Here is a 12195-nt window from a genome sequence, read left to right on the forward strand (position 1 = left end):
GAGTATTTTAATGTCTTGGGGCCTCTGTTTCTTCAGGAAAAAAAAAAAAAAAAAAAAGAAGTTAAAAGCTATTTGGATGATTTTGGTAATATGAGATAATACTCTAGAAGCATATTCAAATAGAAGGGAGAATGTCAGAGAAGTATGAGCCAGAGGGCTGCTGGGTGTTTTATGGGGAAACTGAGGCCCAGATAAGTGACTCGCTTGGAGTCACACAGAGAGCTACTGGCACCCTGCTCTGTCAAGGTTCAGTCTACTGTCCTTCCCAAGAGAGTTCTAGCCTTAGATTTGAATAATATGCCAATACTATTCCCTCTGTATAACGGTACGAAGAAGGCAAATTAGATGCCCGGGACTCCAGAATGCTCATATCCTGAAATGCCAGAAACTGGTCCCGCCCCTTCCCACAGGCCTTTCTCTGCAAGGAGGCCAGGGAACCTTTCCCTCCAGGGAACTGGCTAAAGGGATCCACCCCTTCCTGGGGTCCCTTCCTGGACCAGAGGTGGAGGTTGAAGGGAGTAGGAGGCTCGGTTAAACCCTCCACGTGCAGAAAGAGAATTTCAGGCCAGAAGGGAGACGGGCAGCCGGTGCGTGGGATACTGGGCACACACCCAGTGGTTTTCCCATTTCTCAGAGGAAGAGCGTGCAGAAGTCTTTTGCTCAAGGCACCTGGTGACTGTGCGAGGAAAGTGACAGTGGAACCCAGTTTAACAGTGTCCCAACCCCGAACTCAAGGACCACACAAGGGCAGTCATTTGTTCCTATCCTTGCAGCCCACTGAATCCAGGGCCTACAGCTCGCAGACCTACTAAGTGCGCGCCTAAAGGCATGCCTGGAGGGCCTGGGTGCGGGCACGTGGAGCCACGGGGACGGTGAAGGTGACCGCCTTCTCCTTCCTGGACCCGCATGCTACGCACTACAGACCTGAGGGATGCTCAGGCCCGCAAAAGTTTGCTCCACTACTCGGGGGCTCAAGGAGCTGTGCTTGAGGTGGCAGGGGGCGACCTTCAACCCCAGGGCTGTTTGTGCTGTCTTTTCTAGATCGAAACTAATTCCCAGTGGGGTGGGGGGTGGGCTGGGTTTCAGAGAGGGGTCCCATTCCCCAAGCCAGAGTCCCGGTCCCGCCAGCCCACCTCCTGTATCCCTGCCACGGCCCCTGCGTCCCGGGTCCGGGTCCGCGTCCGGGTCCTGGTCCGGGTCCTCAGCTCTGTGGCCGCTCCCACTAGCTGATTTTGACAGTGGGGGGTGGGAGGGGGTTCCTGAACGGCGGGGGCGGGCACTGCAAGCCCCTGCCAGATCCGGGGATGATAACGTGCCTGCTCCATGTCGCGGCTTCGAGCTGTCCAGGCTCCGCCCCCTGTGAGTGTGTAAGTGTGTGATGCTGCCGCGGCCGCCGCCGCCGCCTGTGCAGCCGCTGCCGCTGCCGCCGCCGCCGCCGCCGCTGCCGCCCCGGCTGCCGCGCCGCGCCGCTGCCTCTGCCCCGGCCGCCCCCGCCGCCGCCGCCGCCGGCCCGCAGCCCGCCAGGCGGGCGGCCCAGACCGCCTGAGCCCGCAGCGGCTGCCGCCGCAGCGTCGGGGCGCTGGGTGCGCGGGCTACCGCAGACCGAGCGGACCGGAGTGGGCGACCAGGCGCTTGCCCGCCCAGTGCCACTGCCGCCGCTGCCTCTCTGGAGCGCAAGACCAGGCATCTCCAGCGCCCGCCCCTGCTGCCGATGCGGCCCGCACACTTTTAGCTGGGCGGGAGGGCTGGAGAGCCGGGCCGCCGAGAACCGCCAGCGAGCTGTGCTGAGAGTCGCGCCGACCCGCTGCGATCAGGGACAGGCGCCCACCCGCCGCCGCCGCCCGACCGCTATGGATCTATTCGACTTTTTCAGAGACTGGGACTTGGAGCAGCAGTGGTAGGTGTTGATTTTTGCCTTCTCCTTTGATGAGCGAGTCTCCTGGCGAAGTCTGAGGTTTTCGCCTTTGTTAAGAGGAGCTGGAGCTGTCGTGGGGGGCGCCCCGGACTCCCTTCCCACTTGCTCTCAGCTACCTCTGGCCCCGGCCGCGCTGACTCCTAGGTCGGATGCCAGGGTGGGGGGAGGTGCGGGAAGAGGGAGGGATGCGGACCCTAAAGCGTCGCTTTGCGCTCCAAGTCTAAAGAGTTGCATTTGGCTCACATCGAATTCGGTGCCGCCCGAGAGCTGAACCGCACGACCTCCCAGGAGCTTTTCTCTCGGAGCGGCTCGCGGGTCTGGCCTCCTTGAGCCCCGGATGCCGCCCCCCCGAAATGCCTCAACTTTCCAGGTGCCCAACGCCCGCGGCCGGCCATGGGGGGAAAGGCAACGGCCAGGTGCCGCCGGCTGCCCTCTGCTTCCTTGGTGGCCACCGCCCCCGCTGCAGCCACCTCCATCCCTGCGCTGCGCGGCGCGCACACCTTTCCTTCTGCCGACTCAGCCCAAGTTCCCTGCACTCCCGGGTGGAGCAGCGGCTTTGGGGGCCACCACGCAGGGGACCTTGGTTCGGGGCCGACTTCGGCGCTTGGCTTTCAAGACTGAGGGTTTTCGGAGTTGGCCCCCAAAGTCCGCAGCTCTGATGTCAATGCACATTTAATTACCGGCTGGATCCCCGTCGGCCTCCCACTGGGAGGCAGCCGTAGTTTTTTGTAATGGGCATCCAGCTCGGATTCAAAGGTTGAGTCAGCTCTTCACAAAACCATAAACTTGTCGCTGAGACATTTTGAAAGATGGTAGAAAGGTGACTGGGGAGCTGGAAAGTTGTTACTGTCTTAGAGATGTGCGTGCGCGCGTGCATAAATACTGATATACATATCTATTAACTTTTCAAAAACTTCACCTACTACAAACATTATCACAGTTTATTTGTCATAGTATTTAAACATATCAGATTCCCCCCGCAGTCTAAGGAATTAGATAGGGAGGGGGCGCAGTGGTAACCGCTTAAAATTGCATTCTTGGTTATTGCCTTTTAAAATGTATTTAGAATGATCTGTAGTACCTACCAATAGTGCGAAATCTTTTGCAATGTTAAACTACTAGCGGCCGTTGGTTATGAATGCTGTGTATTTTTACAAGGATTTCCCCTGTTGATGTGATATTTTAGGCAATTTCCTTCTTTAAAAAAGGGTCATATGCTTAGCCAACAGCTTCATTATGCCAATCATGCCTCCTTTAGTTGCAAATCCAAGATAATCAGAACTTAAATACATTTTATTTTGCAGCAATTCCGGATAAATCCTTGAAACACAAATTATGCTGTATCAGTATTAATCTATAAGGCGTTTTTGATGCCACGGTTTTATCAGCTCTGTAGAAATACATTGTTACATTAAAAAATGCTGTTATTTGAAAGTAAAAATTACAATAAAATTATTGCTCAATTAGATATTATGCTCCTGCACACAGCCTTTACTCTGCTTCACTAATTTATTTTGCAGACAACTGATAACCATAGCACTACTATTTGCATACAATTTGCCTAATATATGGTGTGGGTTACATCGTTAATTTAACAGACATTGTTCTAATTAATTTCATGGGTATAGTTCAAATGTTAAACATATACAAGGTACTATTTTAGAAACATTTTTTATATTAATTCCGGTTTAATCTTATGCATATGCAATTGCATATTTAAAGGGGATGGACTCTTTTATGTTTGATTTCTTTAAAGAAAATGATAGGCTCCCTCACCCCTGTGGGAGGCTTTCTTTTTCTTATCTTAAGGAAAATGCAAAACCTTTTTTTCCTCCAGATCCCTAACTGAGCCACATCAGTTAAGGAGCATAGACTTGGACACTTTGAGAATATTATGTGAAATACTGATTAATTAGTGTAACGCATCTGCATAAATAAGTCTGTCCTTTCCCTCCGTACATGATCCAGGAAAATTTCTCCTTCTTACTGCTCATGAGTGGCACACTTCGTTATGCATCTCTGTTTATAAACATTTGTAATGTGGTTGTGCTTCTGTGTTTTATACAGCTCCACAGAGAAAAGGAACATAAATGTGACAATAGTGGATGAACTAAAAAGCTTGACATTGTCTTGAGTGGAAATTGGTACCTTTCCCACTTCTCTTTGGAAGTCCAGAGCATGCCAGTTACATGTTCATTATATGTTTACGTGCCTTCCTTGGGAGTAAATAGCTACTTAAAGTGATGGCCTCCACTCCCCACACCCCTAACCCCCAGGAGGGCCAAGAAAGGAAAAAAGACCAGCAAAGTTAACGATCTTATTTGCCTTTAATTTATTCTTAACATTCACTTGTGGAGCAGTAAGCTCTGAGCTATCTCTACTGCAACCCTAGATGTCTGACAATAAATGGATCAGGACAGCTTAAAAACGAACTCATTTTCCTAGACATAATGAAGAAAGACTTTACATATACAGGCATATGTGTTATCTGCAAACATTTGACTGTAGCAAACAAAAAGTGTGTGCCCATTTATAAACACACACATTTGTTAGGACAAATGTAAATGGAAAGGATGGAGTACTAATGATGCTGCAGTGTGCATGTTATGGGCAGTGTTTGGGAATGCTCACATGCCTAATGGAACATACCACTGGATTTCACAAACTGCAAGAATAACTAAATGGGTCATGCTCTGGACTCGATTAAAGGGCCAAAGCTCAAGTTCTTTAAGATTCCTGGATGAATGAGCAATGTTCACCTGAGTTTGAATTTAATACAAACCATTCTGTGAAAGAAAAAAGATGGCACAGATGTCTGTCTGTGTGCATGAAAGACATCACTTGCTCTTAAAGAAAAAGACAAATTTAAAAAAAATCAAATTTCTTCATTTAAATCATTCCATAGACTTGTTTTTGGTAATCAAGTAAATGAATTATTGAGGTGACTGAAGATCATGTAATGATGTCATTAATCCCCAGTTAAGAGGGGGGGAAAAAAGCAAATTCAGAGGGCCTACAAAATGTACAGCCTTTCAGTTCTGTAAGCACCTCCCACCCAGTATTGATTAGTTATTGCTTTGTGACAGGCCAAGGTTCTTTGTGGGGATGCTTACCTTTCCTTCGTTGGAAGGAAGGAAAGGAAAGAAAATAAAGAAAATACAGAAAGGGACACATTCTTAAAAAAAAAAAAAAAGAAAAGAAAACCACCATGATAGCAAAATCAGAACGTTGAAAAGCGTAGTTATAATTGTAAAGTGATTGTGACAGTGGCTGGCTTCTCACTGCAAGGGACAGCATCAATTGTTTGTAGTTTTTATGTGATGTCTCACAAATAGCCTAATTAGAGGCAAGCTTGCAAACGGGCAGTTATACAGGAAGAGACTTAAACTCACTAAACTGTTATATAAATAGAAAGTTCAAAGGTCTGTGTGGGGCTGTCAAGACTGAGAAGGGGCCATGTGTCGGCCAGGCTTCTCCTCCTAGGGTATAGGCAGCCCCCAGGGCCTGCCCCAGCAGTCCAAACTGCACTTTCCCCAGTTTTCTTCGACCTTGCGAGGGCGGGGCAGTGCTGGAGAAGGGGCGGGGGGCTGCTTTCTAGACAAAAGTGAACTGTTTCAGCTCCAGCCGGGCATGGCCCATGCACTGCAGCAACCCGGCTGCCTCCTCGTGTTCTGTGAGCACAGGTCTTCTGAGGCCTCCTTAGCTACAATCCTCCAGAAGAGCGGAACAGGACTGTTTATGGATGGGAAGGTGTGGAGATGGGGGGACACAATCTTTGCCAACTTGGAGATGCTAGGGCTGTGGTGGGGTAAGGGGAGGGGAAGTCCTGTTTTGAATAAGGCCTAGAGATTCCCAGCATTTCTTCGTCTCTACCTCCATCCATTTATCTTTCCCCTTTTCCCTCTGTGGTCTCTTAAAAGGCAGACTGCCTATGGTCTGTTTTCTTTGCTAGTACAGTATGCATTCTCCCGTGTGTTTGAGCATTCATTCAATAAACCATTTGGGGTTGTGTTTCTTAAGGGAATGTGTGGGTAGGAGAAATTTAAGTTGGTGCAATTCACTAGTAAGGTCTCCTCCGCAACTCCCCAAACCCTCCAAAGAATGAAAGCTCTCAGTAAATCTTAAGAGGCACATCTATTGGACACCGAAGAAAATTATCTCATGGTAGAAATCAGTTTAATGATACATGAATTGTTTTGCTAATGATTCAGCCAAGCGTTTAACAACTTTAAAATATACAAATCAAGATAGAAAATGACTGCCTCGAAAATGAATCCATCATTATAGACATAAATGAGATTCCATACATTTAAGCATCCTGTAGATGGATACAAATTATATCGTATTTAAACAGGCTAATTATTATTGACTAGAAATGGTTTCAATGTACTAACCTTTAACATGAAGTAAATGCCCATTATTCTTAGCTAAGATTATTTTTGCATGCAAAATTTGCACTTATTTAACACAATTTCAAAACTGTAGAAGTCCAATGAAATGGCCTTCTCTGGAACAATTTAGAGCTATGGCCTTAAGAGCTTGTAACTGTAGGTCATACCTCAAAGAGGAAAAATGCCATATACTTGGTTAGCCTGTCATGTAGACAAAACAATTTTTGCTGCAGTGACTACATTTTTTACTTGTAATTTTGTTTTTCTTTTTCTGATTGCTGTGGGATAAAGAGAGATTTGAAAAACTTGCTTACTGATAAATGGAAATAAATGTTACTGATTAAAGAACTCAAGACCAAACTTGAAGAAACCTTTTTGAGTGTGTGTGTGTGTTGTGTGTGTGTGTGTGTTTCACCTGTGGTAGAACTCAACATTATCATTGCTACTATAATTTGAATGTTTACTCTGTGCCACAAGCTTGGACTAAATTCTGTAAGGACTCAATTTCGTTTAATCCTTCCAACAACTTTCTGAGACAGGACCTGTTATGATCCCTGTTTTACAGATGAAGCAATGAAATCACACAGGCACTCACTCAGTGATGCAATCCAGGTTTCAGCATAGATGGAGCTGACCCCAGAGCCTACAGCATCAACAACTGACATTTTGTCTGAACCTTTCCAACATGTGGAATGCTGTTCCACATGCTATCTCATTTGATCATTGTGAGTTAGAATGTTCAGGTGTTCTTGCCATTTTATTGAATGGCAAATTCAATCTTAGAGAGGTTGTGTGACACATGTAAGTTCACACAGCCTGTTGGTAGTAGAGCTTGCTCAGAAATCCACATCTGCCTATTTCCAAGTCAGGTGCCTTTCCACAAAAGCTCATTGCCTGTTATTTATTGTGTGGGTCCGAATATTTATTTAGCTGTCACTGAAACAAATGGATTGGATTGTGTATATTGTACTTGTGGATAAAATCTGTGGAATTACCATGTAATTTGACCAGCCCTGGAACTCTGCTTTTACCTTTTAATTAGAAAGAGAGCAGTCTATATACTGATACAATCTCTTAGCATGTCATTTATGGAAGCCCCTTTCATGAAAATGTGAGAATGGAAAATCATATGCGTGTGTGTGTGTGTGTGCGTATGTGTGTGTATATATATATATACACACACACACATATATATATGACAAATCTCAGGTCCATTTAAATCTGAATGCTCAAATTTTGAAGATTTGATACTTGAATATAAAGAAGACCATGGTATATTTTTTGGCTCATTTGGAGCCTCAAAACTGGAGGTGGGAAGTTGGTAACATTTCTTTCCAAAGCTTTCTAATTTACCACTTGTGCTAATTGATTGGACCCTCACAATAACCTTAAAGGTTTGTTAGGATTGGTATTTTAGCTTCACTTTGTAGATAAGAAAACGGAAGCTCAGAGAGGTTAACTTACTTGCCTGAATTTACACAGTAGGTGAATAGTCTTAGGATATGCGTTTGTTGCTCTTTTCGCTGTATCACCACTGTTGCATTAAGTTGTTAATATTTAAATATCCACGTTGCTTCCTAGAGAATAGTGTGTCACCCTCTGGCATCATTTAGCATGGTGTTTTTCCATCACAGGTACTCAATAAACATCTGTTGATTGATGTTACAGTCACATTCAACTCAAAGACTGTTCCAGGCAAATGCAGGTCTCTTTCAAGGATAGTTGCTTAGTAAATCCTGGTGATAATACTGTACCTCTGCCTGTGTGATCGTATATTAGTTATTTGTAATTCTTTTAATGTCTTTTAGCCAGTCTGATCTCTTTTGCAGAAAATAAAGAGAATAACCAATGGTTACAGAAGAAGAGTAATAGGAAAAGGCAAAAACAGTATTCATGTAATTGGCATGATTTTAAAAAATAGAATTTCTATGAATTCCAAGTTATGTTTAGCCCAGAAGAAAAACAAGAGGAAAGAATATCTTTTAAGGTACAGCATTATAGGTATTAACGGACTGGTATTGTGTCTCAATCTGCATTGAGAACATTAATAAAGAATGTGTAACAAAAATCTGAGGGAAAAATGAATGGTCGGAGGGTTGAGATTCCTCCAGCTTTCCTTGAGTTTCAGTCTTTATGACTTGTATTTCATGAGAAGGCTGTTTTTCTACTTAACTGTAGCAGATCCACACCATAAATTATCATGACTGTTAAACAAAGGTCCAGCCCTAGGTTCTTCTAATGTAAAACTTTTATGTTACACTTTAATGAAATTTTATATGCATGTTCAAAGCAAGGCACACTTTACACCATAGAGAGGGTGATGCTCTGAATTGTTGAATTTATTTTAAAGTAAATCTTTTAGATGACCTTAGCTCCTAACATCTACCTACTTACTGAGCTCAAAAAAAGTTGTCTGAGAACTGAAAAAAATGGCATGATTTAAGCAAAGCTGACAATAGCATTATAGCTAGAACCTGATTTTGATTATGGATTGCTTAGTTTATGGGCTGCTGTTTTTCAAATATACCTGTATATTTTGCTTCATTTGAAAAATAAAATCAGCTAATGTTTCAAAGTAATCTTTGATTTGGTTCTTCAGTAGGTACTTTCCCTTATATGAAGGTGTAAAAGTCACACTTTGAGGAATAAGCTAAGGAAACAAGCTTTATTTTCATTACAAAATCAAAATCACTCATCTGTTTATTTTTCCAATGTTTCTTTTGTTGGAGAAATAAAAGACATTACTTCCATCCTATGAAGAACAGTTTGTTTTGTTAGATTTCCAAGTAAGAGTTCTCTGCATCATCTACCATCTTCAATGAAAACCAGATCTCAGTAGCAGATACTGGTTCACTTGGTGACCTTTATTAAACCATTTTCCTGGAGTCAGTTTTTGTGTTTTGTAGGCAATGTATCTCCTGGAAATAAATAGCTTTGAAATGGTTTCTTTTTTGTATAAGTAAAAAATCATATGCTACTTGTCTTGTAGTGGTGCTGCAATTGAAATCTCAGCTTTAACAATCACTGGAAGAAGTTGTTTGCTAAAAGTGTGATGTCTTCTTGGTGTTTGGGTTTCTAGTATGGTTTGATCAAACCAACCAAGCAGATGGAACGTGTTGTTATAAGGTCACTTTAACCTTTAGACTATGGCAATATGTACATGACAACCTGACTATCTGTTGAACAATGAAAAATGCAATTACGTAGACTTTATTTCCCCAATCAGGATGTCAGTCAACTAATATTTTAATAAATTATTTTTCCAAAGGACTGATTGTTTTCATGCCAGGTCGGCACAGCCACAATGACTAAATTAGACTCAGTGTGATTGATGTTTCTGATGAAGTGCCATGGAGAGGTTTCATCAATTCGCTATTATTTATTTGCTGCCAAAGTGCTTGGCTTTGGTGTGTAGACGTTAATCAGTTCCTAGAAGCTGGAGTTTTAAGGCTGGAGGGCCCCTTTGAATCATGTGATCCAAACTCCTCATTGTACAGGTAAGGAGACTGAGGCCCAGGATGGGAAAATGACTTGCCCAAGGACATCCAGTCAATAATTGGCAAAACCGGGTCAGGAGCCCTTGTACCCTACTTCAGTGTTTGTCATCTTTCAAGAACTGTTTGTATTGCCTCCCTACTCTGTGCCCAACACTTTGCTAGTCAGTCATTTTTAGGGAGAGATAAAAGGCCCGTAGAAGATGACCTCTGGCCTCGCAGAATTTACATTGAAATGTATAGTTAGCATTAGGGAAGCATTAGGGAAATAGTATGACATGGGCTGTAAGTAAAATAGGAATTCTGGGAGAGAGAGAGAGAATGCAAGCTAAGTAGGCAAAACAATCCTGGTCAAGGCCCATGAAACTCTTTTATCAGTATTAGTACAGTTCAGAGTGAAATGGAAATACAGAAATTTTTATTGTTTAGGGGACCAGGAGCATTGAATACTAAACTTAAGACAATTGACTTTGGACCCTGAAGTATCTGGTTTGACAATAGCTCACATTCATCACGTAATTGCCTGAGTCCTCTTTTGCTGTGTGAATGGAGTATTCTCATTAACACAGACCAACATTTGCTGGGGGACAACCACAAAACTCTCGCAAGAAGAGTTTTGGAAACATTCATGCAAACGTTCTTCAAAGAAATACCAAATGAAAATGTGTTTTTTTTTCTGAAATAATTGAAACAAGTGTTTGTAAATTGGTACAGTTGCTGGCAAAATGGCCATTTTTCAAAAGAAGTGTATATTGTAGCTCGAGATGTTCACAAATACATTGCTTCTTTTGCTTTTTCTCCTTTTCTAAAAATATAATTAACTGTTTTGTTTGTTAGGTGTGTACCAACATTTTACCATCAGTATTTCTTTTTTCCTAAAAAGTGAGTTGGTGCCTTGGTACTGTGTAATTGGTGTTGACATCTGTGTTTACGATTAGCTGTTTGGCCACCAAGTAATTCTTTGCCTGGCTATGTCATTGTGCAAATCTCAGCTCTATCTCTGGGAAGCTGCTAGGGAGCAGCAAACCTCCTGCCTCCTCCGCCCCTCAAACTCCCATACTCCTACCCAGTCTGTTCAGATGCCTCTCCTCTGTGCTTTCATACCTTCCGGAGCTGACTTCCACCTGGGCTGGATCCTGCTTTCTCCCTTTCCCGACTCTTCCCATGCACCTTTGTTGTTGTGAGTGATGAGAATGTGTCTTTTATTTTTGTGTTCCCAGTGCCTGGCCCAGAATAATGACCTAATGCTGCCAGTCCCGAGTACAGCATCATTCATTTATTCGACTCATTCAGGCACTATGCTAGCTCTTCAAAATATTAAATCTAGGCGAGAAGACCTAAAAGCAGTATTAATAATAGTAATAATTTAAGCTAATAATTAGAGGTAACATTTCCTGTGTGACAGGCTCTGATTTGTGTTATCCTATTTCTTTATTTAACAGAGCAGGACACTGGGACAGAAGGGTTCAGCGACTTGCCCAAGGCCATACTGGTAGTATGTTGATGAGCTGGAATTAATCCACAGACCATGTGAATCCTTAGCTTCTCTGCTAATCTATAAGGATACCTAGGATAGATGCTATAATAGCAGCAACCGCTGCTTGTGCTTGGGCTCTGTAGTAGACTGGACTAATGAGGACTTTACCACCCATCCTTAGTATTTACAAATTGGGTTTAAGTTCATTACCAAATATGAGGCATGACTTTCCAGATATCTACTCCAACAAGAGACACACAAGTCTGTTCCTCTTTAGTGTAAGTGGCAGATTCTGTGCTTGGGAGGAAGGTATACTCGTCCATAAGCCTGAACTTAATTCAAACTTGACAAGAATGTGAGCTCATTAAGGGTGGAGAGTTTTGTTGGTTTTATTCACTGCTGCCACTGCAATGCTTAGAATAGTGTGTGGTGCACAGTAGGTGCTCAGTTATTTCTTTGCTGAATAGGTAAATGGAATGATAGACAAAAACCTGCTTAATACTTTGTGTGATCAAATTTTTGAAGAGATAGCTCAAGAGGTGTAAGAATGAGGACCAAGAGAAGTGCTAAAATCACGATGAGCAGACAGGTGGGTACAGGTAGGTGTGTTGCCTTGCCTTCCGTACATTTCTGAAATAGGATGCTTATAGAAATGTTATAAATTAAATGTTCTTTATGTGCACCTTACTTGCCAGGAATACTGTAGGGAAGTCTTTGTTGATGAGCAAAATCTCTCCCAAACAGCCCTAAACTTATCAGATTTGTATACAGCATTTTTAGATTCTAGATTTTTGTGTACAGCATTTTCTTGTCATGACGTATACCTACATTTAATATCTGCAACAGTGCTTTAAGGGTAATTGTGCAGCCTTAAAAAAAAAGGTGTAGCAACTTCTTACCATCCCTGGATTGTACCTT

General features: G+C 43.3%; 1 protein-coding gene across 5 annotated transcripts in view; it reads left to right on the forward strand.

Moving 5' to 3' along the window:
- The first annotated feature begins 1385 nt into the window (after nt 1–1385).
- AFF2 (AF4/FMR2 family member 2) overlaps nt 1386–12195 on the forward strand; it is a 518440-nt gene continuing 507630 nt past the window's right edge. For all 5 annotated transcript variants that reach the window (XM_030933764.1, XM_030933766.1, XM_030933765.1 and 2 more), the window contains exon 1: nt 1386–1897. In XM_030933764.1, the coding sequence (XP_030789624.1) occupies nt 1851–1897 (47 nt within the window). In that variant the 5' untranslated portion in view covers nt 1386–1850. The remainder of the gene's footprint in view (nt 1898–12195) is intronic.

This window comes from Rhinopithecus roxellana, chromosome 7 (assembly GCF_007565055.1).
Source record: "Rhinopithecus roxellana isolate Shanxi Qingling chromosome 7, ASM756505v1, whole genome shotgun sequence".
NCBI lineage: Eukaryota > Metazoa > Chordata > Mammalia > Primates > Cercopithecidae > Rhinopithecus > Rhinopithecus roxellana.